The 24,543-nt window shown below is 39.5% G+C and overlaps 2 protein-coding genes across 2 annotated transcripts in view; both read right to left on the reverse strand.

Annotated features, from left to right (window-relative positions):
* LOC140231283 (dolichyl-diphosphooligosaccharide--protein glycosyltransferase subunit KCP2-like) overlaps positions 1–24,543 on the reverse strand; it is a 175,773-nt gene that overhangs the window by 72,143 nt on the left and 79,087 nt on the right. The window lies entirely within an intron of this gene.
* Positions 1,856–6,922, reverse strand: LOC140231284 (vacuolar protein sorting-associated protein 33B-like). Its single transcript, XM_072311430.1, has 4 exons — positions 6,829–6,922; positions 3,447–3,540; positions 2,508–2,627; positions 1,856–2,056 (listed from the first exon to the last, which is right to left on the reverse strand). Exons 1-4 carry the CDS (start codon positions 6,883–6,885, stop codon positions 1,980–1,982), a joined length of 348 nt encoding a protein of 115 aa, XP_072167531.1. The 5' UTR covers positions 6,886–6,922; the 3' UTR covers positions 1,856–1,979.

The following is a 24,543-nucleotide window of genomic DNA, read 5'->3' on the forward strand; positions in this document are numbered from 1 at the left end:
CCTCAGAATTTCTCCTTATTGCTGGATAACAAGAGTTCAAGGGTTTAAAGGCAATGAAATGAATAAGAAATGAAATAAAAAAAAAAACTGTAATTAATAAAATGAAAATAATGCCTCCGACAACCTTCAGGCGGGGGCATAAAAAAAAATGAAATGAATGAAATGGAATGAAAAGGCAGACCTAATCAGGAAAGAAGTCGTAAGTACAAGATACCATATATCCGACACTGATGAATGGATGTAACGATACTGACAATATAACCTTGAGGGAAAATCAAATATCAGTTACAAGGAAAGAAGAGTCTGTCCATCCTAGAGCAAAGAAAAAAAAAAAATGAAACCCTTTGATGAGATCCCAACCCTGCAGGATGACCTATATGGTGACTTGTATGAGTGAATCAGAAAGTTTTATCATCATTATAGCAGAGACTCCAACCCCAAGCACCTTCTGATCTGGAGATTCTCCCGCCTGAAACCCCTAGCAAACGGGAGACCCAAGTTTATGTGAGCGAAGCGCGAAGTTCCTAGGGTTATAGATGCTCTCTGGTGCTATCTAAGGCTTATTTTTGCAATATACGATAGCAATAAGTAAGAAATCCTTTCCAATGGGAGACATTGAGCCAGGGCGGGAGAAATTAAATCTCAAACGGGAGAACGGGAGATTTTGCAAAAGTGGGTTTTCGGTGGGAGATCTCCCGTCAAAAACGGGAGAGTTGGAGTCTCTGTTGTAGCAATATTTGCTCAACTTAATGACTCCTCAACAACTTCGCAGGAAGTAGTATAAGAGAGTACGTCATAGAGTGAAGTCGTGCATTCTGCCGTGGGCATCAGTTCTCAACCCACACTAGTGACCCACTTATTAGAACTCCAACAATCTGCGTCACAACATTTAGATTGGTGGAACATCTACTTCCTGATGAATACTGTAAACATGAATATTTTCGCATGGGTAATTTCTCGCGCTCGGCCGGATGAGTTTAGTTTTGCATGTTTTTGATTCCTTGGAATCAAGACAGTAACTACTGGAACATAATCATTGCAAGCGAAAATATTCACATTTAAAAAAACAAAAAAAAACTTTTGTACTAGTTTCTGGAAGCGCAAATGTGCGAAAATTTGAATGCTATAAAAATTTCCACTTCTACAGTATGAGGTTGAGGTCCTTTATTGGTGATTTAGATGAGCAAGATTTTCTAATCTGCAAGCAGCTAACATGCCCAACTCTGGACAGTGTGAATGCCTTGGAGTTCAAGGTATCAAGGTAAACATGTATAGCTAGTACTGAATTTTGGATAATGATCGTATTTATGCTGTATATTGTTTATTGGCATCTGAAAGATTATCAATCCATCAGGTCACGGTTTGATTTTTTTGAGCAAAACTCATCACTTCATCCTTTACAAATTGACAACTCTGAATTTACTACATGTCTTACATTGGAGAAAAAAAAATACATGGAACTATTTGATAAATCTGCATAAAATCAGAAAACAACATCAAAATTTGTCAGAACGTGAGACAGAACTTTCTATAATTTACTGCCAACTTAAGGATCACTAACAAATTGAAGTTCAGATACTTTTTTGTAATTTGGTATATGGTATCCAGCCAAAACAGGGCTTAAAATGAAGGAGACATTTTGTTCTACCTAAAGAAGTATTCCTAATAAATGATAAAATTTCAAGAAATAAGCAACAGAGCACAAAAATGTTGCTTCTCAGAACTGATGGGTTTAATTCTGTGATTTTTGCCATGAAAATATCTTTTGCTATTAAATGTGTAGTCCACTGACGAATACTTAAGTCCTCTTTTCTTTTCTTTTTGTGTTTTTAATAAAAAAAGACAACTCTGCCTGTGGCTACTCCAATGATATACCAAGGAGATAAAGGAGTTTTCACTTTCAGTTAATCAAAGTTAACATTGACTTCAATCCTCGATGTGACCATAGATGCTACTCCATTCGACGATTTATGCCAGTCTCAGACTTTCTCTTTGATCGACTCCATCAACTTGTTGCCATTGGTGACGGACGTCGTGGCCACAATGAATGTGTAGTCTGCAGACAAGAAAGAGGATTCCATCTGTAAAATCATCTTTCCCACTGAATGCAAATCAAAAGGTACCTCTTTCTTTATGGCAGCTTATGTTTGTGCTTTCTAAATAATGCATTGATATGAGCTATCATAACTGCATGGTAAAAGGAATTCCAAACATGTAATGATCATTTTAATTTATGACAGGTTACACATGAAGACAGGATAAATGAAGAAATTGTAAACTGGTTTTAAAAAAAATAATAATAATCATGAAAAAATGCTGTACACAAGGATTCCATGTCAGCACAAGCTTATCATCTAGGGACCAAAATTTATAGATGAGGTATTTCATCACTGTTGGTTTCATTTTGTGACTGTTTTTGAGGCCAGCATGGGGACTATGAAAAGGGATGGGGGGTGGGGGGAGTGGTTGGGAGTGGGAAGGGGAGGGGGAGGGGCTGCATAACTCACTCTTCATCCTGCCTAGAAGTCTGAGAGCACTTATTTCAGCCGAGGTGCATCCTCCAAGAAAGTAGACCATGACCACACGCTCGGACAACGGTTCTGGGGCAGAGCTACTGCCAGTGTGACCTGAATTGATCAGAAAAGGACATTGATCAAATCAGCAAATTAATTTGATGATCAAAATTCACATTAGGCATCTTGGCAGTAAAGTTTGAGTCTGAATTTGAGTTGCCCGACAACCCTTTCCTTCAACTGGGTAGATTGTTCGCTGTCAGTGCCACATCACAGTACCCTTTTCTGGGAATATCTTGTTGTTTTTGCAATGTCAAACTGGAACAGATATGACAGGCTGTAACAGAGTAGTTTCCCCACATAATCAGGTACTGCTTAATCGGGTACTTAATCAGGTCCGCTTAAATGACATACAAAGTGACTGAATGGTTCCAATATGTGTTATATTTACCACATAATTAGGTATTTTAGGCATTTTGGGTAAACGGGTAGAAATTTCAATATAGACCTCATCTATCCTCATAATTTTCCGCAGAAAGTCTGTGAAAATTGTGAATTCTGAAGCTTGTAGGTATAAAGTTTGAACAGACAATTCACTGTATCAATAAAAGTAGATACATTTACACTAATTTTGCAAGGAGACAAGATTTGTGAAAGTAAAACGCATAGGAATAGCATTTGTCTACACAATGCATTGAATGCCACTGCAGTAACAGAAAGTTTTTTATAAAAAAAAAAAAAAAAAAAAAAAATTGTTGCCTCTAATCTGCAAAGGATTCGTGCCTTTGATGTTTCTGGTTTTACAAGTACTAGTATATGCCACATCTGCCTAGATACTCCCAGTCCTATCTCAGAGCCCTTAACTTATTGATCTCTTTTACTTCTTACATTGCACGTCCATCTGTTACTGCCAAAGTTTCATGCCTGTTTTACCTTTGACAGAGGTGGTCTTGTGGGTGGAGAAGGAGGGGCCTGGTAAGAGCTTGGTGACATCGTCCAGACTGGCCCAACTTCCTCTTGAAAGCACCTGTGTTTGTAGAAGAGATAAGAGCATGAATGTTTCAGGGAAAGCACCTGTCTCCAGCAGAGTCAGTTGATTAGGACTAATCTCAGTCCCGTTTCATATAACTTGTTATCAGTAACAACTGCCACATATCTATGACAAATTTGCTCTAAACCAATCAGATGGAAGGATTTCAGTAGCTTACAACAACTATCGTAACTTGTTACAAACAACAAGCTTTATGAAACGGGGTCCGGAATTGATCCGGTGTAAGTACAGCAGAATCTTTCTTTGAGATGAACAACAGGATTTATCACCTCCGCAAAGGAGGTAACGTTTTTGTTGCCGTTGGCTTGTTTGTTTGTTTGTCTATCTGTTTGCAAAATAACTCAAAAAATTTGTTGCTGGATTTGGATGAAACTGACAGAAAAAGTTGTTGACACAAAGAACAGATGATTAAATTTTGGTAGTGATACAGACTATCTGTCCAGATTGAGGATACTCTTTTAAACTTTTATCATAGGCAAATATGGCCAACAAACGAGCGAGTTCAAGCTGTGCAAATTCAAGGTGTGCACACGTGAACTGAGTGCATGCTTGTGGCGCAGCATGCAGCTAGCTGCAATGAGGTATACACTGAGACACAACAGAAAGACTTGTAAATGGTATCACTGAGAAATGAGGGTGATTTTCAGCATGCGCGTTTGAGTGGAAATGATCTGTTTAGTGGAGGTTTGTGTGCTCCGAGTGCTTTTGTAGTTTTCTTTCAATTCTTTTTGGTATTAAGGAAAAATAAAACAAAACTGTAGCTACAGCTACAGCCACATACCCAAAAGTGCAAGATCAGGTGCTTGTGTAGAGTATGTCTCAGGGTATAGTGGTGAAGTTTTATGGCTGCAAGGCCGCAATCTTGGAGCATCCTCAAAGTGACATATGATTTCTAATGTAACATAGGATTTCTAATGCAGCAGCATATAGTTTCTAATGCAACATATGATTTCTAATGAGCATCTGACAGTGTCCTTGCATGTCCCGCATGAGGCCACCGTGCAACGCATCAAAATCTAATGAATACTTTGTGGTTTCCAACGTGGCATTCCCGGATCTACACAGTAAAGCCTCAGCGATTTCACAAGAGGTTATTACGGAAATTTCAGAGGGCTCTATTCAAGATCATTCTTTTTTGTGTAAATCCCAGAGAATAGCTCTTTGGACATTTTGTCGCGAGGGATGTGCTGGCATCTCATCAAGCATCTTTCTTCAGTGCACTCCCGTTATAACAAACACAGTTTCGGTTATAATGAAATTATGGTTACAGCGAAGTAAAAATTCAGGCCACGATATCATCCACTCTGTGTCTTTTATTGTATATTTGTTAAGTTATGATGAAATTTCAATATAACAGAAGAAAACTGCCGGTCCCGAGGACTTCGTAATAATTTTAAGGAAAAGAAGTTCTAGTGTCAACCAAACATCATGAGAAACAAAAGGGAATCAATTTCATTTGCACTTTCTATGCAGTGGAAAAGGAGCTCTAAAAATATCAACTATTATTTATTATATTATTATTATTATTATTATTATTATTATTATCATTATTATTATCATCATCATCATTATTATTATTATTATTATTTATCATACTATTATTATTATTATTATTATTATTATTATTATTATCATTATCATCATTACTATTATTATCATCATTATCATTATCATTATCATTATCATTATTATTATTATTATTATTATTATTATTATTATTATTATTATTATTATTATTATCATTATTATTACTACTACTACTATCATTACTACTAGCTACTACTAATACTATTACTATTAAGTTCATATAAAAAAACGTAATTTCTTTCTTTTATTCCATCAACTTTAATTTCATGGACACAGTAGGAGGTCCCTAGAATAAGTGATCAAGAGCAACCAGCCGACCAATAAATTTGTCCAACGTGCCAAAAGCACTTCAATCTTACCAAGTAACTTTCACTGACAGTACCACATAGACTATCAAATGTGAAAGCACGCAAACATTAACCTTGCTTCTGCCTTCACTGCGGTACAGGGGCACTGTATAATACTTTCAACACATCAGTCAACGTATGGGGCAAGGCACAAGAAACTTGACAACTGCAGATTCCACAGAACATACAAGGGAGAAAAATCACAGCTCGAAAAACTTGTAACGGCAGAGCTCTGTGGGTGTTTGAATATGCTTTGAGGCTTAGTGTTATGAAACAAAAATTCTTGTCAGGTACGTGTGCATAGATTGGGGGTAGGCTTATACAGCTCACGAAAGAAGAACAAAATTACTCAACTTGCTGCAAATGACATGCATATCTTATGTAGCTAAGCAAGGCCCCACACCCTATCAAGCACTGTACAGTAACATATAATATTCAAAAGACTTCAAATCATGACTTTCAAAACAAGAGATGTGGCAAGTCTTGACACTTGTAAGCCAAACATTGAACTTACTGAATTTGAGCCACCGCAATCTTATCATGATGGATAGTGCAGTATGCCTCGCTTGTTGTAATGGACGTCCGTTAGACTAAAAGAGTTTTAATTCTGGATTTATCTTATGTGGCCATAAATACCTGTACTCCGTGAAGACGTCTGCTTCACGATCACGCGGCCCGGGTTCGAACCCGAGTCTGGACTGAGCAATGTTGCGTGTAAGCATGCCGTCCCCTCTAGCAAGAGGCAAAACACTCTGTCCCTCGGATAGGACATAAAATGGAGGTCCCGTGTATGAGAGAGTAACAACTCATGCGAGTTAAAGGTCCCGCTTCATTCATTCATCGCAAAGAGCAGGGTGTTTAACCCGGTGAAGTGGTCCCACCTCATATCCAACTGGACCCCATGGAAGACCAGCTTAACGTAGCTGAATATGGGCTATCCAGCCTTCTTCTCAGATGGAAAATGAACAAACAAACAAACAAAACACAGCTTTTTGAACCAGAGCTACCCCAACAATGTCTGGACAATTTGTTTTTGTTTTTCTTGTTTTTTAGCTTGAGGTCCCTTTCCATGAAACATGTTTCTTATATGAACAGTTTGGTCGGAATCTGCCACACATGATTATGACAATTTTGAATAGTCCATGAATGGCATATATTATACATTTAAACACACCTGGAACTTCACATATTAAATGGACCATGCACTTAAATGAGAACAAGTTGGACTCAGATTGTCAATAAATCACACAAGATGATTTCCCACTAGTTATTGAAAGGAAACTAAATGAATATTAATGGATGCATGAGAAGTAATTGATCTGATTCTTACCTGTTCGACAAGCCGACAGGTTATTGGTGTGTAGGCACCACTGTAGACATAAGACATGTCTGTTGGTTCAGCCAAGTTTATTTCAGATGACTTTGGAATCTGCATAAATACATACAGAAAGGTTACATGCACACTTGTAATAATTGATCAGCATTGCTAGATAGAAACAAAACCCACGGGTCTAGCGCTCATCTGAGCATCACACTTCACTTTCCTGGCCATCCACCTAAGGCAAACCAGTGAGAGAGTCTGGCCATCTCGGGTTTTGGCTTATGAGTTTTGAAGCCTGTGATTGGTCAAAAGTGGTCCCGTGATCTTTGAGGAGCCATGTCGTTACCAAAGTGCGCTCATATGCAGTGCGTATTGTTCACAATCCCTGTATTTGGTAGGTTTTCATTATTATGTCTGAGCGTACACACTAACCCTGTAACGCGTAATACGCTGGGCAACGACATGGCGTCCAATTTACGAGTTGGCCAGACTCTCTTTATATACTGAGGTACTGAGGCAAACTATATAAAAATAGGATGAAGCAGCTGTTGTCATGTCTGTGAGACAGCACGGGGACTGGTCAGTGACAACTCACTACTGTAAACGTGGAAATTTTCGCGGTACATTAATTTTCGCGGATTTCGCGCTACGCTCGGCTAGCGCAAATTCAAAAACGCGCGAATATATCTTCACAATTTTCTACGCACATTTTGAACGGGATGAATTGTGTGCGCTTCATCGATGATACTGCTGCGTAGTACAATGTACAGGCATGTTTACGCTACTAGTAATGTGCGAAGAGACGATACCCTAGATTGCTGTGTACTGTAGCATGCATGTGTGCACCGCACGCATCGATGCTACAGTCCCCCGTGACTACGGTACTAGAGTCAAAGCTGTACTACGTATTTGAGTGCTTGTACTCGCAGTCGAGCCGCTCGCTACGTCGCTTGTCGTACGCTGGCATAGCAAGCTATGTAGCAGAGGCTTTGGATGAAAGCAGTGAATGTGTACTACAGTAAAGTAACCTGCTGCGGAGCGCGAATTTAAGAACCCGTGAATACGTTTTCGAGCCGCTCAGCGCGAAAAATTAATCGCGCGAAAATATTGACGTTTACAGTATATCTTCACATGATGGTACATCTACTGATGAACATAAGTCCAAATATTTCATGGTCAGGGGTTGTGATTTCTAATCACATTGACCAATTTATCTCACAGGTCAGCAGAAAATGCCAGAAATGCTATCAAACTCTTCCAGAAGAGCATAACTGGAGCAAATCATTTTTGTTTGTTAAGTCTGGACAATGGCTTAATGATTAAGTACAGGAAATGTAATTCAATTCCCCCCCCCCCCCCCCTAGATTTTACCTTTCAAAGAAAATTGAGTTTGAGGGAAAATTTCATCTGGGGGGCATTTCATGAAGCGTTTTGGTCGGATATTTTTCTGACAAACAAGTTACTGAAATCTTTACAAGTTACTGAAATCCTTGCATCTGATTGGCTGAGAGTAAGTTTGTCTGACAACTTTGTTGGACAAAATGCTTCATGAAATGCCCCCCTGATGATTTGTTTTGTAACCATTGTAAAGACATCAAAACAGTCACTCATGTTTTGTTCCACTACCCACATGCTAATCCATTCTGATAAAAAAGGAAGTTATTTAGTTAGCAGGCAATCTAATATAAATGTCAAAATATCAGAAAACATTTTCAACTGCTTGAAGTTGAAAGTAAAGCTATGATTCTCCCAAGAGTGACCTTGATCTTTGAACACGATACGCACAGAGTTTACATGTTGTGTCAACTTTCACTTCAGAGCAATTTAACTATATTTCTCCATCATCATAATTCAAAAGATAATTGATCATTAATTTGAAATTTCTTGAAACTGTTAAGAAAAGGTAACGAAAGAACAATATAATCAAATACAACTCTCATGACCTCTGAAACAATACAATTTATTTTTGATGCAGCTCTGCTATAATTATGACATTTGATTTGTTCATGTGTCAATTTACTTTCATAAAATGAATGCCTATAATGAAGAAAAAACTCCACAGGTCAGTGGAAATGTCTTCAAAACTTTGAGAAATGTGAAAGTAAGTGCCACGATGGTCTGAATGATATGAAATAGAAAGTCATCCTGATACCAAATATCACTTGTTGACAAATTGGAATTTAATGTGGGGAAATGAAACCAGAAGAATCACAAAAAAGCAGATTTTTGTTTAAATCTGAAAAGCAAAACCCATCATCAATGCAATACCCTCACCAGGCTGAGTTTCTTTGAAAGTTGGCGGAACCCAACACGCTTCATGGCCTTGTCGGCAATCTTGTTGGTCATGCCTGAGACGGACTTGGTCACATTGGAAACGGTCATCTTCTTCGTCATGGTGATCTCAACCGGTGCCTGCTCCACCAGGAGGCCCAGCTTCTTGAGGTTGGCAAATGTCAGGAGGTTCTCGTAACCATGGCTCTGAAGGAAGTGCCTCTGCAGTGTTTGGTAGTCCTTTGTGGGCAGGCCTGCATGACATGGAAAGGAAGCAGTGGGACTATACAATCACATTGATTACAGATGCAGCAAACGCAGAAAAAAAAAGAAAAAATGTCAAAACAACTAAAAAAAAATTACAAAACCCGCGACTTTCCAAGAGTTCCCAACATTTTTGGTCTTTACAGAAAATGAAAAAAAAAATGTCAATAATCATCAAAAATAAAATTACAAAACCTTTGACTCACCAAGAGCTCTGCCTATTCCAGAGATTCTCCCCTTCAAAAGAGGGGAGGGGGTACATGATACTGACCCTTGACATCCATGACCCTTGACACCCACTGGCCTGCAGCCCCCATCCTTAAAAACTTTCCATGCCCCTGAGATGTTCATATTCACACAAAATGTTTAAAACAAAACAAAACAAAACTGTCCCCTTTGCTCCCCCTTTTGTGGAGTTGTCATAATAATACAATGATCGTAATGGGTTTTCCCCTGAGGAGAAGACTGTAGTTGCCAAATTATGAACAACAAGGAAAAGTAGAAATTACGCGGTGCGTAAAATATATGTCCCCGCCGGAAGAAGCATTTTGTAACAAAATGTGCAATATAGGTAGAAAATCAAAGTCAAAGGTCAAAGAAGTCAAAGGTCAAAATTCTGTGTAGAAGTTTTGAAGCCCTCACCTAGTGCCATCACTTAAAGCAAATGGAATCGAAATTGGGTTAGAAATGGCGAAGTAGTAGCATTTTGTAGCCAATGTACAATATAGGTCAAAAATCAAGGTCAAAGGTCAAAGAAGACAAAGGTCAAAATTCTGTGTAGAAGTTTTGAAGCCCTCACCTAGTGCTATCACATAAAGCAAACAGAATCGAAATCGGGTTAGAAATGGCGAAGGAGTAGCATTTTGTAGCAAAATGCACAATATAGGTCAAAAATCAAGGTCAAAGGTCAAAGAAGTCAAAGGTCAAAATTCTGTGTAGAAGTTTTGAAGCCCTCAACTAGTGCCATCATATAAAGCAAACGGAATCGAAATCGGGTTAGAAATGGCGAAGGAGTAGCATTTTGTAGCAAAATGTACAATATAGGTCAAAAATCAAGGTCAAAGGTCAAAGAAGTCAAAGGTCAAAATTCTGTGTAGAAGTTTTGAAGCCCTCACCTAGTGCCATCACATAAAGCAAACGGAATCGAAATCGGGTTAGAAATGGCGAAGGAGTAGCATTTTGTAGCAAAATGTACAATATAGGTCAAAGGTCAAGGTCAAAGGTCACAACTGAAATTCTGTGTAGAAATTTTAAAGCTCCCATGTAGTGCTATCATATAAAGCAAACAGAATCAAAATTGGCTCATAAATGACAGAGAAGTAGCAAATTGAACATTTTGATCACACACGGACGCACACACGGACGGACGCACGGACGGACGGACGGACGCACGGACACACACACGTACGGAGCCCGTTTCATAGTCCCCTGCTCGAACTCGTTCGGCGGGGACAACAAACACACAGACACAGACACAGACACAGACAGACACACTTACACAAGGCTTTGATATCTTTAGGGGCAAACCAACTGAAAATTGAAGTGGAGATGATATACCCACCTATTTAATCCAATTTGCAGAAATGTTTATAAACAATATCTCTGTTTCGTGAAATCATGTTTTTTTCTCTCTATCTTTCTCTTTACAAGAGAGGTTGCTTGTGTTTGTTTGTCCGTCTGTTTGTTTGTTTGTTTGTTTATATGTATAGGTCTGTATGTGTTGTACACCGATATATTATGTCTAGCTAATTGCTTTTTGATGTTATTTAGTCTTTTTGTCCACGAGGAGACTGCAAAATACAAGCTTAGCTTTTTAGCATGTCTCCTCCATTTCCTGCAACATTAGTTTCAATTTTCATTGTTTACTTTGCTTTTGTGATGCGTAGTATTGTCAACTTCACGTATTTTTCTTTGATACCACATTGCATTGATGTTGTGTTATTTTGTGTATGAAAATGTTGTTGGAAATGAAATAAATGAAATGAATGAAAGTGTAAAACTGGAAAATTCCACAACAAACTTTAAAAAAAAAATCTGATTTTGATAAAAACTTGATCGATATTGTTTGTGAGACTTTACTCACGCATCAATCAATGTCAGATCACAGACAAAGGCAGACTTATAGCTGCCTTTCACTTTGAGGAGAGAAACACTGACGTCAAGAAAACAAACAGCTGCAGCAAGTGATTTTTTTTTTTTTTTGGTTTTGTATTCCTGCATTGAGACTGCTTCCAACTTTATAGTGATAACTTAAGGAATCCCCAGAAAACAATGATGGTCAAGTGGTGTGCATTATGGCTGCCTTGGCAGCATCCTCAAGGAATTCTACCTGCATTAATCATTTTGTTTGGATCTTGAAGTAGGTAAAGATACAGACCAATCATTTCAGCTTGAACTTTACCCCTTCTGCACCAGAGACATTGGACAGTGTGTACAATGCTATGGGGAATCCGGTGGTGACTGGTACTCAAAAGTACTCAGACGCTTCAAACTCATCAGATCATTCTGTGTGGACTTCTTGGTGATTCTTTCAGGGAAAATTCCAAGGTGGTGTCTTGTTGACCATGATGCCTGGGAGATCTTCCAATGGCTTCCCAGCTCAAGCATCTCTTAATGGGAGATTATCCTGCCTGGACCCTCTAGCAAACGGGAGACCCTGATCACGTGCGTGTGCATAACGCAGGGCTGCACACTAACCCATTTTTTCTGCCGGTCCAACCTGTCTCTGTCGGACCGGTAAATGCCCCATTTTACCATTTTTTACCGGACCGAACAGAAAATTTACCGGTCAACAACGACAACCTGAAAAAACATTAAATGACTTGCAAACTCATTTTCTTGTTTTTTTTTTTTTTATGAACGTCCCCCCCCCCCCCATGTACATTCTACAGATTAATATTTTTTTTGGAAAACTTGCATTATATATTGCACAACAAATAAAAAAAAAAAATAGGAAAAAATTGAACGTTTGTTTGTGAATTACAGTGTAAAATGATAATGAACAAATTCAGATTGTGTCAAATGCGTTTGTGACTTTTTCTAAACATCGGCGCACGAACTTGCTGCGTAACCTGCTGTTGGTGGTCAGTTGGATTGCGACGATTTAATGAATTATGTTAGCTGTGATATTTTCTGATGCACGCGCTACAAGGGGTTCTTTATTTTTCTCCCGATAATCTATATATTCACATTAGTGTTTGTGCATGCGTTCTTGAAAAGTACACGACATGCAGGGCTGAATTCGCAATCCTTTTTTGCGCCCATTTCCACCTCAAATATTAGCGGGTTTGTGACAATTTCATAAATTACTTCGGCTGTAATATTTTCTGATGCACGCGCCAAAAGGGGTTGAAAATGCGTCCTTTATTTTTTCCCGATAAACTCTTCGAATTTCGTAAGTGCGTTCTTAAAAGATGCACCACATGGCCGAATTCATGATACGTTTTGCGCCTATTTCTACCCCAAATATCAGCGGGATTGTGACGATTTCATAAATTACTTCGGTTGTAATCTTTTATGATGCAACGCGCCAAAAGGGGTTGAAAATGTGTCCTTTATTTTTTCCCGATAAACTCTTCGAATTTCATAATAAGTGCATTCTTAGAAGATGTTTCACACAGCCGAATTCATGATACTTTTTGCGCCTATTTCTACCTCAAAATATCAGCGGCATTGTGGCGATTTCATGAATTACTTCGGATGTAACTTTTTGTGATGCTCGCACCGGCTAGAATGGTTGATAATGCGTCCCTTTCTCCCCATAATCTCTTCGCATTCCGTACATGCGTTCTTTAAAGGTAAACGACACGGCTGAACTCACGATCCTTTTGGCGCCTATTTCTACCTCAAATATCAGCGGGATTGCGATGATTTTATGAATTACTTCGGCTGTAATCTTTTATGATACACGCGCCAAAAGGGGTTGAAAATGTGTCCTTTATTTTTCCCCGATAAACTCTTCGCATTTCGTAAATACGTTCTTAAAAGATATACGACACGGCCAAAAATCATGATTCTTTTTGCGTCTATTGTTTCCTCAAACTTCAACGGGATTCCGATGATTTCATGAATTAGTATCATTCGGCTGTATCGGCTGTAATCTTTATGATGCACGGGCCAAAAGGGGTTGAAAATGTGTTCTGTATTTTTCTCCTAATAATCTCTTCGCATTTGGTACATGCGAATACGACACGGCCGAATTCAAGAGCCTTCTAGCGCCTATTTCTACATCAAAATAATATCAGCCGAATTGTGGCGATTTCATGAATTACTTCGGATGTAATCTTTTGTGATGCACGCACCAGCTATACTGGTTGAAAATGCGTTCTTCATTTTTCTCCCCATAATCTCTTCACATTCCGTACATTCGTTCTTTAAAGGTATACGACACGGCCGAATTCACGATCCTTTTGGCGCCTATTTCTACCTCAAATATCAGCGGGATTGCAATGATTTCATGTATGACTTCGGATGTAATCTTTTATGATACACGCGCCAAAAGGGGTTGAAAATGTGTCCTTTATTTTTCCCCGATAAACTCTTCGCATTTCGTAAATGCGTTCTTAAAAGATACACGACACGGCCAAAAATTATGATTCTTTTGCGCCTATCGTTTCCTCAAACTTCAACGGGATTCCGATGATTTTATGAATTATTATTCGGCTGTAATCTTTATGATGCACGGGCCAAACGGGGTTGAAATGTGCCCTGTATTTTTCACCCAATAATCACTTCGCATTGCGTACATGCCTATCTACATCCAGCGTCACGGCCGAATTCACAATCCTTTTACCGCCTATTTCTACATCAAATATCAGCGGGATTGCGATATGTCATTAATTATTTCGTCTGTAATCTTTTGTGATACATGCACCAGAAGGGTTGAAAATGCGTTCTTTATTTTTCTCCCGATAATTTCTTCGCATCTGTGCATGCGTTTTCAAAATTATACACTGCATGCAGGGCCGAATTTGAGATTCTTTTTGCGCCTATTATTGTTATCTCAAATTCCAAGGGGATTGCGAATTTTCATGAATTACTATTCGGCTGTAATCTATATGATGCAAACGCCAGAAGGGGTGAAAATGTGTCCTTTATCTTTCTCCCGGTAATCTTTTCCCATTTCATACGTGCGTTCTTAAAAGGTATACGTCACGGCCGAATTCACGATCCTTTTTGCGCCTATTTCTACCTCAAATATCAGCGGGATTGTGGCGATTTCATGAATTACTTCAGATGTAATCTTTTGTAATGCACGCACCAGAAGGGTAAAAATGTGTTTTCTACGTTTCTTCCGATAATCTTGTCGCATTTGTGCATGCGTGTTTGATAACCAACACGGCATGCAGGACTGAATTCAAGATCATTTTTGCGCCCGTTATTTCCTCAAATTTCAACGAGATTGCGTTGATTTCTGGAATTGTTATTCGGCTGTATATAATCTTTTATGATGTACTCACCAAATGTGTCCATTATTTTTTTTTTTCTCTCCTCTATAATCTCTTCGCATTTCGTACGTAAGCTTTTGAAAGATACGACGCGGCCGGTCGAATTCATGATCCTTTTTGGGACGATTTCTACCTCAAAATATGTAAGCGGGACTGCGATGATTTTATGATTTTTTTCTCCCTAGTATTATCTCTTCACATTTTGTGCTTGCCATGCGTTCTTAAAAAGTACACGGAAGGGCCGATTTCGTGATCCTTTTTGCGCCTATCTTCATTATGAGACCATTCTGAACGAATGAAAATATTCATCTGTGAAATGACTGTGTAAAATGAAAATAAACGCAATCATATCCATTTACTGTATCGTTGAATATCGAATGTCTTTTTACTTTTTCTAAAAATCAACACAAGTAAATTAGTTTTAACATAACTGCCACGCTGCTGCGAAGCCGGGATCGGATTGATCTTGCGTTAAAAACTCATGAGCAAAATGACTCAGAAATGCGTGCGCTTCTATCAATGCTTCTTGTCTGGCATGACCGCCGATCGCAAGCAAACGAAAAGCAGTTACACTGTTCTATACATGCTTTGCATGTATTGCATTGCATGGCAGTGCGTGAACAGCGCCAAATGCGCAAGCGAGCGCGAATAACTGGTCGACTGCTAGTGCTCAAAAATAATATGTTTACTGTACAAATTGCACCGGTAGACATAAACGAAAACTTGCGTAAAACTTGTTGAACAGTGCGATATCTTGCCTTCTGTTTCTTCCTGATCGGGGCTGCTCTTTTTCTTTCTACTGACCCCACCAATGCTTTTTTCTTACTGGTCATGTCGGACCGGTAACTTGTGGATTTCCTGAAAAGTTACCGGTCCGACAGTGACTTTTACCGGTCTTTGACCGTCGGACCGGCGCCAGTGTGCAGCCATAACGTGATGTGCCTTACATCAATGCCGTTTCATAAAACTTGTTACAACAAGTTACAATAGTTGTTATAAGCTACTGAAATTCTTGAATGTGATCAGCTTAGAGCAAATTTTGTCAGCTGAAGAAACCCGGACGTGGTACCCTACAGAAGTTGCGCTGAAGACTTTATTTTTTTTCATTTTTTTGCTTGTTAGCTGATGAAACCCGAAAGTGGCACCAGAAGTCTGAAGTGGGCCCTTCCACTGTTGAAAATGTGGTGCCTGCCATGTATACTGATGACAAGCTTTAATGAAATGGGACCCTGGAAGCTCTCGGGTCTCTATGCTCTTGTGCTGTCTTATCCTTAGTTTAGACTTATATGACAAAACAAATACCGAGGAGGAGAAAGCCACATTTCAAACAGGAGAAAATACGACTTAGGGGCAGCAGACACACAGCTAGAGCAGGAGATTTTCAAACTCAAGTGGGAAAGTTTGCAAAAAAATGGCCTCAAAGCGGGAGATCTCCCATGGAGGGCAGAATTGAAATCTGAATAATCATATAATCATGCAATCCTATGTCACAATGTTTGTGTGAGTGATCATTGCAACAACTCAGTGCTTTGTTCAAACACAAGTGTGCAATTGCTTCATTCTTTGTAGAGAGCATGTATTCTGTGTATCTGGCATGCTTTATTAAAGGTCAAATCCACCTTCATAAACATGACGATTGAGAGAATGCAGCAATATTAGTAGAACACATAGGTGAGAGTTTCAGGAAAATTGGACAATCTGTTCAAAAGTTATGAATTTTGGAAGTTTCAGTTCTGCGATCGCTGGATGTGAAGACTACTACAGCTTGTGATGTCATATGAGTACAACCATATAAAGAAACTATAAAGAAAATTCAACATATTTTCACTTTTCTCGCATAATAGAAGAGTACATGACTTGCCTCTTTCAGAAGGCAGGGGGAGTAATATTACCCTTAACATGTATCAGTTACAAGTTGAGGGAATGTGTACTTTTTTCAAAAAATGAAATTTTGTGGAATTTTCTTTATATTTTCCATATATCGTTGTACGCATGTGACATCATCAACTGCAGTAGTCTTCTCATCCAGCAGTGACTGCACAGAAACTTTAAAAATTCATAACTTTTGAACGGATTGTCCAATTTTCCTCAAACTTTCATTGATGTGTTCCACTTATATTGCTGCATTATCTCAATCCACATGTATTTGAAGGTGAACTTGTCCTTTAAATTTACTTCTGTGCTGACAAAGATGTCTTTTGTAGGTTTTCAATACATGTATATGCAAGAAGTAGCTCAAGCTACATACAAGTACTTTTGGCTCTTTCTTTTTCTTCTTCGTTAGAATGATCTGATTCATACCTTCCTTTGCATCTTATTTCACCCTGTGTCTCATGGAATTTACAGAAGTGTATGTCATACTGGTTTGCCGACACAAACCCTTGTACGTCATAAAGGAGTTTGCGCCAAAAGACTACATGCAAAACTGGACCTGTCCCATAGGCTGTGTACTGTAGCTGCTCCCAATCCTTGTCCCTGAGAGCAACTACATTGGAGGGATTATGCATGCAAAGACCCTGAAAGAGATGTTTTGGCACAGACTTCTTCACGACCGATAGGGGTTTGTGCCTGCAAACTAGTGTGATGCAGAGTTTGGTTGGCTTATTCAGAACAATCACCTTGTCAGACACGTGGAGATGGCATATTGTAGAGACATGACACTAAATCCTTTACTACAGGTACCTCAAACAAGTATATGGCATCGGAATCCATATACAACCACAAAGTCTTGTTACAAGGAGAAAAATATAATAAAAAAACAACAACATGAAGTTAATTTGAAGAAATCTGCAGTGGTAATAAGCACTGACATCCTCACCCTGATATCACATTCCACAGTGGCTGCAACATTTATCAACCACTTGACTTGCAGGAGTGACCATCTGTTAACGGGAGCGTATAGTTTTGGTTGAGACCTAACTTCAGGTTTCTAACATTTTTTGGCAAGATAATGAGAAACCTCTTATAAAAATATTAAAGAGCATGAAATTCCAAGAGGGATTCAACATTTATTTGATGAAAATCGGTTTTAAAATTGTTGAGATATCCAAAACAGAGCATTCCTAATAATTTGTTTTACTTTGTTTTTGGATGTCTCTGCGATTCAAAAACCGATTTTAATCTAATAAACTTTGAATTCCTCTCAAAGGGTATGCTTTGTACCATTTCATAAGTGGTTTCTTGGTATTTTGCAAAAAGCTAAAAGTCTAATTCTCATCTCCACCAATACTATACAATCCCTTTAACTGACAACATCCCTGGAAATATCCATTCCACATAGTGTGCTGCACTGCCTCGACACTACTTAATTCAAAAGTGTGCATTACTTGTTTTATAACACAGGTGTACTACGCATGAAGATATTTCTCCTTCATCCCATACACACAATGTACATCTGGCATCACTTTAATACACTCATTGTTATCAAAGCAGCATGTTCCTATTACATTTCTCATACATTTGTCTATGGAAAATTCCGAAACATAAGTTATCACATGAGCTGGGATCTAGCAAAAATAGTTAAGTCTTGTTGATAATGCTCTTGTTTATTCTCTATGAAACCCTCAAAATAAGGTTCATGAAATAATGGTATACTACATTATAAGTGAGAGAAAAAAAATCCATTGAATAAGAGAACAACTTATCTTACCCCATATTCATTCCATCGACTACACATACCCAAAACACAAAACTATACTTTACATTGAATGCACTTTGCATGATCTATTCTTAGACTGCAAAGCCTATTCCATACCTGAACTTATGCATTGCTCTGGTCAGTCCACAGTAAGCAGGTGTATATTAAATGCTTGCAATGTTTTTAAGGACATCTCCAAATACACAATGTACATACACACAGACATACGGCAAACACATATCTACATATTATAAGCACATACATCGAGGGCAACTACCATCACCACATCAAAGCAAATTTTGCCGTAAAGATACAAAACTTGAAAATTGCGTTAAACAAATACATACTGCTACTGAACGTTTTTGATGTGCACTCTTCCGAGTAGAAACCGCACGTATGAAACAGGAAGCGTGAACATAACAATATAAGCAAAAACGAGCAAACCATTCAAGCAAAACAGTGCATACGCTGATTGGCTAAAGTAAACATGAGTCAGAATCAAAAGAGTGCCAATGAGCGTACAAACTCCTTTTGCCTGCATAGAATAGGACTGGTCAGCTGAATGAATGTAGCCTCAAGCATACGCAGGTGAGCGTCGCTCCGGGCTCTACTGACTATGTGAAACTGTGACGAGGTGAAATGCTCAGCGCATGCGCGACTAGTCAGTAAGTGCTAAAGTATATCTCTCTCGGATGAACCTAACACAAAGGAGTTCTACCCAGGTGAATGCCTCGCCCAGACTGGTGAGTGTCGGTCTGCTCGTGTAGGCAGGGATTGCGTACTGGATTAGGGTCATGTACGGCATGTAGGGATGCGTACTGAATCAGGGTCATGTAGGTAGGGACTCATGATAAATCTGGGAGATTAAGAGAGTGTTACCCTAGCTTCAATCAGTGCTGCTGCCTCTATCTTGCCTCTCTTGGTGAGGAATTGGTCATTATCCCTCCATGTGAATCACCAAAAATTAAGAAAACCAATAAAATAAATTACAGGAAACAGTAGGAGGAGCAGAGGTGGAGAGAATGACTGGATTGACGAAAGAGAGAGCTAGGGAGAATGATAAAGAGACAAACAGACAGACAGACAAACAAGCAGACAGATACTTGTTGCTTCATACAGATGTTTTCTATGCCCCATACATTTCACAAGCATTATATGTGACCCTGCATCACAAAACCAACAAAAAGTCGCCACATAGGGATCTTTGTTAAGGACAGATTCTGAAAGAGCAGACTCTAAGCTCTAAAGTGATGTATAGCTCAATTCAAATGGACTTCCCTAACCTACCTAAATACTGGAAAGAAAGCACACACTCTGGAAAAGTGTGAACTGAGAAAAGAGGCTCTGAAGTAAAGGGTCTATTTAAGCGCTTAATCTTTCAGCAAGCCACGCTAGCTGTGCCATGAAAGGGACAAAACACAGGATGTCAACCAGTGGAGCAACAACAATGAAGGGATTATCAGATTAAGCTGAAATTGAGCATCTTCTTTTAACACATTCTGTCCATGATTTAAGCTAACTTTCAAAGCAGTAGCATTATCCTTTTAAAAGTTATTAGACTTGAAAGTGAAGAGTGTAAGGATTTCAAGAAATGAAAAGGGGCCTCTATTATACGTACCTGATCATTCTACTCTACCCAAAAAGCGGTTGTAGAAAAACTGCAGAAAACACACTTTTCCATTCGTGTTTTGATCCCAAACTAAAAAATAATGTAGAAGAAAGATAGCTCTTTTAGAAAATATGAAAAACTCAAGATTGACTTTAATAGTTAGGACCCATTTCACCTGTTTTGAGTCCTCACGTAAAATCAAGGGAAGCGACTTGTTTGTTTTGTGATGCACGGTCACATATTTTGTGCATCAGGGCTTGGGACTGCAGTGTGGGAGGATATATAGCTACTGGAACTCATGACATGATAAAGTAATCATCAAATGTGGCTAAAGAGTTTTACAGTGCAAATTCCAAACCATGCTCAAGTTGGCTTTGATAAAGTGAGTACAAAATCAAATGAGCAAAATGAATTAAAGTAGTTTCATTTAAAACAAGAGACCCACGGGTCTAGCGCTCACCTGAGTATCGCAAGTTCACCTTTCACGCAGTCACTAATCTAAATTATTCACAGCTCTACCAAAATTTGACCAGGCATTCTCAAGTAGAAGACGAAAATGTACAATAAGGGCCCAAATTTTTTAAGATTCCTTAATTATTGGGGATTGGGGCCCCCTGGGGCCTTCTGGGTGGGGCATGGTGCCCATTTTGATAAATTTAGATCCTGACCCCCTAGGGATGCTACCTGCCAAGTTTGACGAAAATCCATCATGAGGTTTTCAGGAAGGAGATGAAAATGTACAATTCAGGCCCCCATTTGGACCTTCCCAACCACCCCCCCCCCCCCACCCCTGCCCTCAAGAGGGGCACCCCTGGATCTCCTATGAACAAACTCAAAAGTACAGTCATTAATGTCCGATTAGTCCGGACATGCGAGCCATGTCCGCGGGAACAGGGGTGCTGCCCCGCCCATCGAAGACTTCAGCGAGCTTGCCAACCCCATCGGCAGCTCATCAGACGACGATATTCTCATGTCAGCCTCCTTTCCGGCAAAACTGATTGCGTTGCCCTGTATGGGTGGCCTTGACTCTTTTCTTGTGGTTATGGTCATTTTGACAACCGAATTGATCCGGATGCCATGCCCTTACAGCCAAACTCTTTCAAAGCCTGGTACCAAATTTGATTTTAACTTAAATTCTGATCTCATTTGGACCAAATTTAAAAACTGGCTGATTTGCTAATGAAGGCAGTCACACTGCCACATCAGAAGGTAAGTCTCTATAAAATCGCGAAGCAAATGCTCAATTGCCATCGAATGCCCAAGCAGTTCTCACTTCAAAAATCGAGAGCAAAATTTGGGCGATCCTCCTTCACGAGGCCTTGGGTCTTGTGAGCTCCCAACTTCTACAACAAAATGTAGTGAAGGGACTTCTACCACATAGATAAATCCTTTCTGAAATTCACAGATCATGCACGGATAATCATCCATGCAATTGACACAACGAGAATTAAACAACTCATGTCACCATCGATGGCCTGACACTCCCGGGCTTTGCTTATCGTATGATTTAAGCATGCACCATCGAGGCATCTTGAAACCCCTTCTCAACCCTTCTCAACAACACTTGCGCAGCAAGTCGATTCCACTTGATAAAAAGTTGTTCAGAAAGACATCTGAGAAAAATTGACAAGTGTCACATAAGCATACATCGTGGGTCATGAATGTCTCTACGCAAGCCAGCCAAAAAAAAAAAAAAAAAAAAAAGGATGAGTAGCAAACTGTCCAGAACCGTTCAGTGCTGGAAATCTCAAGCTTTCCAAAGATGACTGGTCAAAATATTTCCCCATCCTTGGATATTGGCCACAATATTTGCCTATGAAGCCAATAAATTTTTCCTCTACAAAGTGTACATTCTACCGAGGAGGAAAAGGCAACCCATGAAGAATTGTCTCCAAAGATTCTCGCAAAGTAAGCTATTAGAGAGATTCCTCACATGGAGTATCAACTCTATTCTAGCGCTACCAAAGACTGGCGGTATAAGTCCAATCATAAATTTGAAAAACATGAACAAATTTGTAAGATATGAACACTTCAGAGTGGAACAGTTTCGCTTGATTACGGCTTTAATTTTGCCCCTCCAAAGGGTGCATATTTATCGGTATCCGTTCACCTTGTTCATCAAGCATAGTCCTTCGAATGGAAATAGTATTCTCACTGCATTTCTTCAGTGCCTTCCATCTGGCCTTAATTCGACCCCACAGATTTTCGTTAAAGTTATGAAACCTGTCTTTGCCTCGGTGAGGAGTAGTGGCATTAGAACAATCACCTATTTCGATGATATCCATATTCTTTCTCACACCAGAGAAGAGTGTCTTGACAAAGACAATTTTATGATCAACTTGTTGTCACCCTTAAAGAGTTTCAGTAAGGATTTCGACAAATCCAGTTTCAACCCAAAGCAAGTCGAGACCTTCCTTGGTTCTCATATTAATTCACAGCAAATGATTTTCAGTTTTTTCCTCAGAACAAGATTGACAAGGTTACTGCCCTTGGAAATTCAATCTTGTATGGCAACGAAAGCAAATTTCAGGATTTCTCGTCACTTGGGACTAGAAAAAAATAGATCAACTAATGCTCTGCGTAAAGCAGAAGATGACTTCGACACAAAGTTTGGTTTCGTTATCTAGTCATGCGATACAAAACATTCTTTGGTGGTGGCTGTCTCGCAAGACAAAGAATTATTTTCCACCTTCATTAGCATGATAATTTCAAGCGATGCTAGCATCTCAGTATGGAGAGTAGTTAATTCTGAACAATGACAATTCCTTTGCTCAGAGAGTCTGGAGTGCCAAACAGAATTCCCCGCATAGCAATGTGTGTGAACCTCTTGCAATTCAGAACGGTCTTGAAGCCCTGTGTGGCTCGTGCTTATCCATAATTCGCTCAGACATTTCTACAGCTAGTAGCATACCTGACCCGAATGAACTCACAGCCAACATTGGAATTGGTGTCTAGCAATTGGATATCAGCTTCACATTCAACAGATGTAGATAATTCTGAAGTTTTCTGCTTGTCTCGCAGAGACATGAACAACTAATTACTATTTTACATGTTTTTCACCACATAATCCACAATCTCTACATATAGATTAGCACTGAACCTGACGTTGACCTTAATTTGCATCTTGGTTCCCCTGACCACCAGTTCGCTCCTCATGTCAAATGGAAGCCAAGTTTTATTGCCCCCGAATTTTGATGCCTTTTTCCTTACCCTAGAACGTTTTCAGTCCTCCACAAGCTTCAACTGAACAAGGTGATCTGAGCAATCCTCACTGCCCCAATGGTGGCGGCAGCCATGGGTCTCATTATTGCTCGAAGTGCGAATAGCCCCACCTCTATTACTCCACGAGAAAATTCTTGCCCCACACCCTCACCCACCGACGAGCCTCCAGCTAGCCGCCTGCATGGGTGCTCTCTGCTAGCGATCATGACAAGTGACAGACACATCGCAGCACGCTGCAAAGCTCCTTTCATCATCATGGCGAGACAATACCAATAAACAAAACAAATGAGGGTACTTGAAGACAGTAGCAATGTCTGTATTCTGAACAATCTTGTGATCCTTTTTAACCCATCTACAGAACACGTTGTCAACTTTCTAAGCCTACAGCATAGCTTTTCAACAAAGCCCACTCCACGATTAACTCATAGACCTGCTCTGTCTTCCATACTACCTGAAACCGAGAGCTATGACATAGGCAAACAGCCCCTATAGTCAGACTTATGAAGGGTGTATCTAAATCCGACCCTCGCAAGCCTAAATACAACAAGACTTGGGATGTTTCAATTGTTTTGAATCACTTTTTTATCGTTTCAAGATACCTATGAACTATAGATTCCTACAGTGCCTTAATTGAGCCAAAAACAATTTTCCTTGCTTGCACTCGTTTTGGCACAACGTACACAAATGCTGAGACATCTAGTTCTTAATGACATTACCGGAAGATGAGGCCACGTTTGCACATTAGAGATATGAAAGGTATATCTCTAACCAGGTAATTAAAGCGCCTTCTTTTACCTCCAACCCTAAACTCTGTGTTTTGATCAACTCTTCAAGAGTATATTAAATGCACAGAACATCTCCAACGAGCAAGTTCAGAAAGCAAACTCATAATTTCTTTGAAACATCCCAACAAATCGGTGACGACAAGCATCTTGGAGCGGAGGCTGAAAGCCAGTCCCTCGCAGCTGCTTGTATAAACACTTATTACATATCTAATATACTGTCAATGGCTGTACGTATACATCCCTGTACACTGTACTGACTGCTGCATACAATTAGGTATGAATGTATTGTTGCTATGGGAACATGTACCGAGTTTGTACTGTCTTCGAGATCAGTATGAAAGGGTACCACAGGACGTACCTCGTGTTCACATACATAAGGATTTGAGAGCACAGTCATCCCGCGTTCATCCCAGACTCTGGTCTGGTAAGACATCCAAGGATGCCAATATGAAAGGGGTATCACATTCTCAGCTCATAGCTACAGAAGCG

The sequence above is a fragment of the Diadema setosum genome, chromosome 7 (genome assembly GCF_964275005.1).
Source record: "Diadema setosum chromosome 7, eeDiaSeto1, whole genome shotgun sequence".
NCBI classification, from domain to species: Eukaryota; Metazoa; Echinodermata; class Echinoidea; order Diadematoida; family Diadematidae; genus Diadema; species Diadema setosum.

What these genes read in the sequence shown, in the direction of transcription:
- LOC140231284 (XM_072311430.1), bottom strand. Translation starts at nt 6,885, where the DNA reads ATGTCTTATGTCTACAGTGGTGCCTACACACCAATAACCTGTCGGCTT. An exon ending in CAAGACCACCTCTGTCAAAG is followed by an intron (nt 2,628 to 3,446) that starts GTAAAACAGGCA and finishes TGATCAATTCAG; the next exon opens with GTCACACTGGCAGTAGCTCT. An exon ending in ACTTCTAGGCAGGATGAAGA is followed by an intron (nt 2,057 to 2,507) that starts GTGAGTTATGCA and finishes TCTTGTCTGCAG; the next exon opens with ACTACACATTCATTGTGGCC.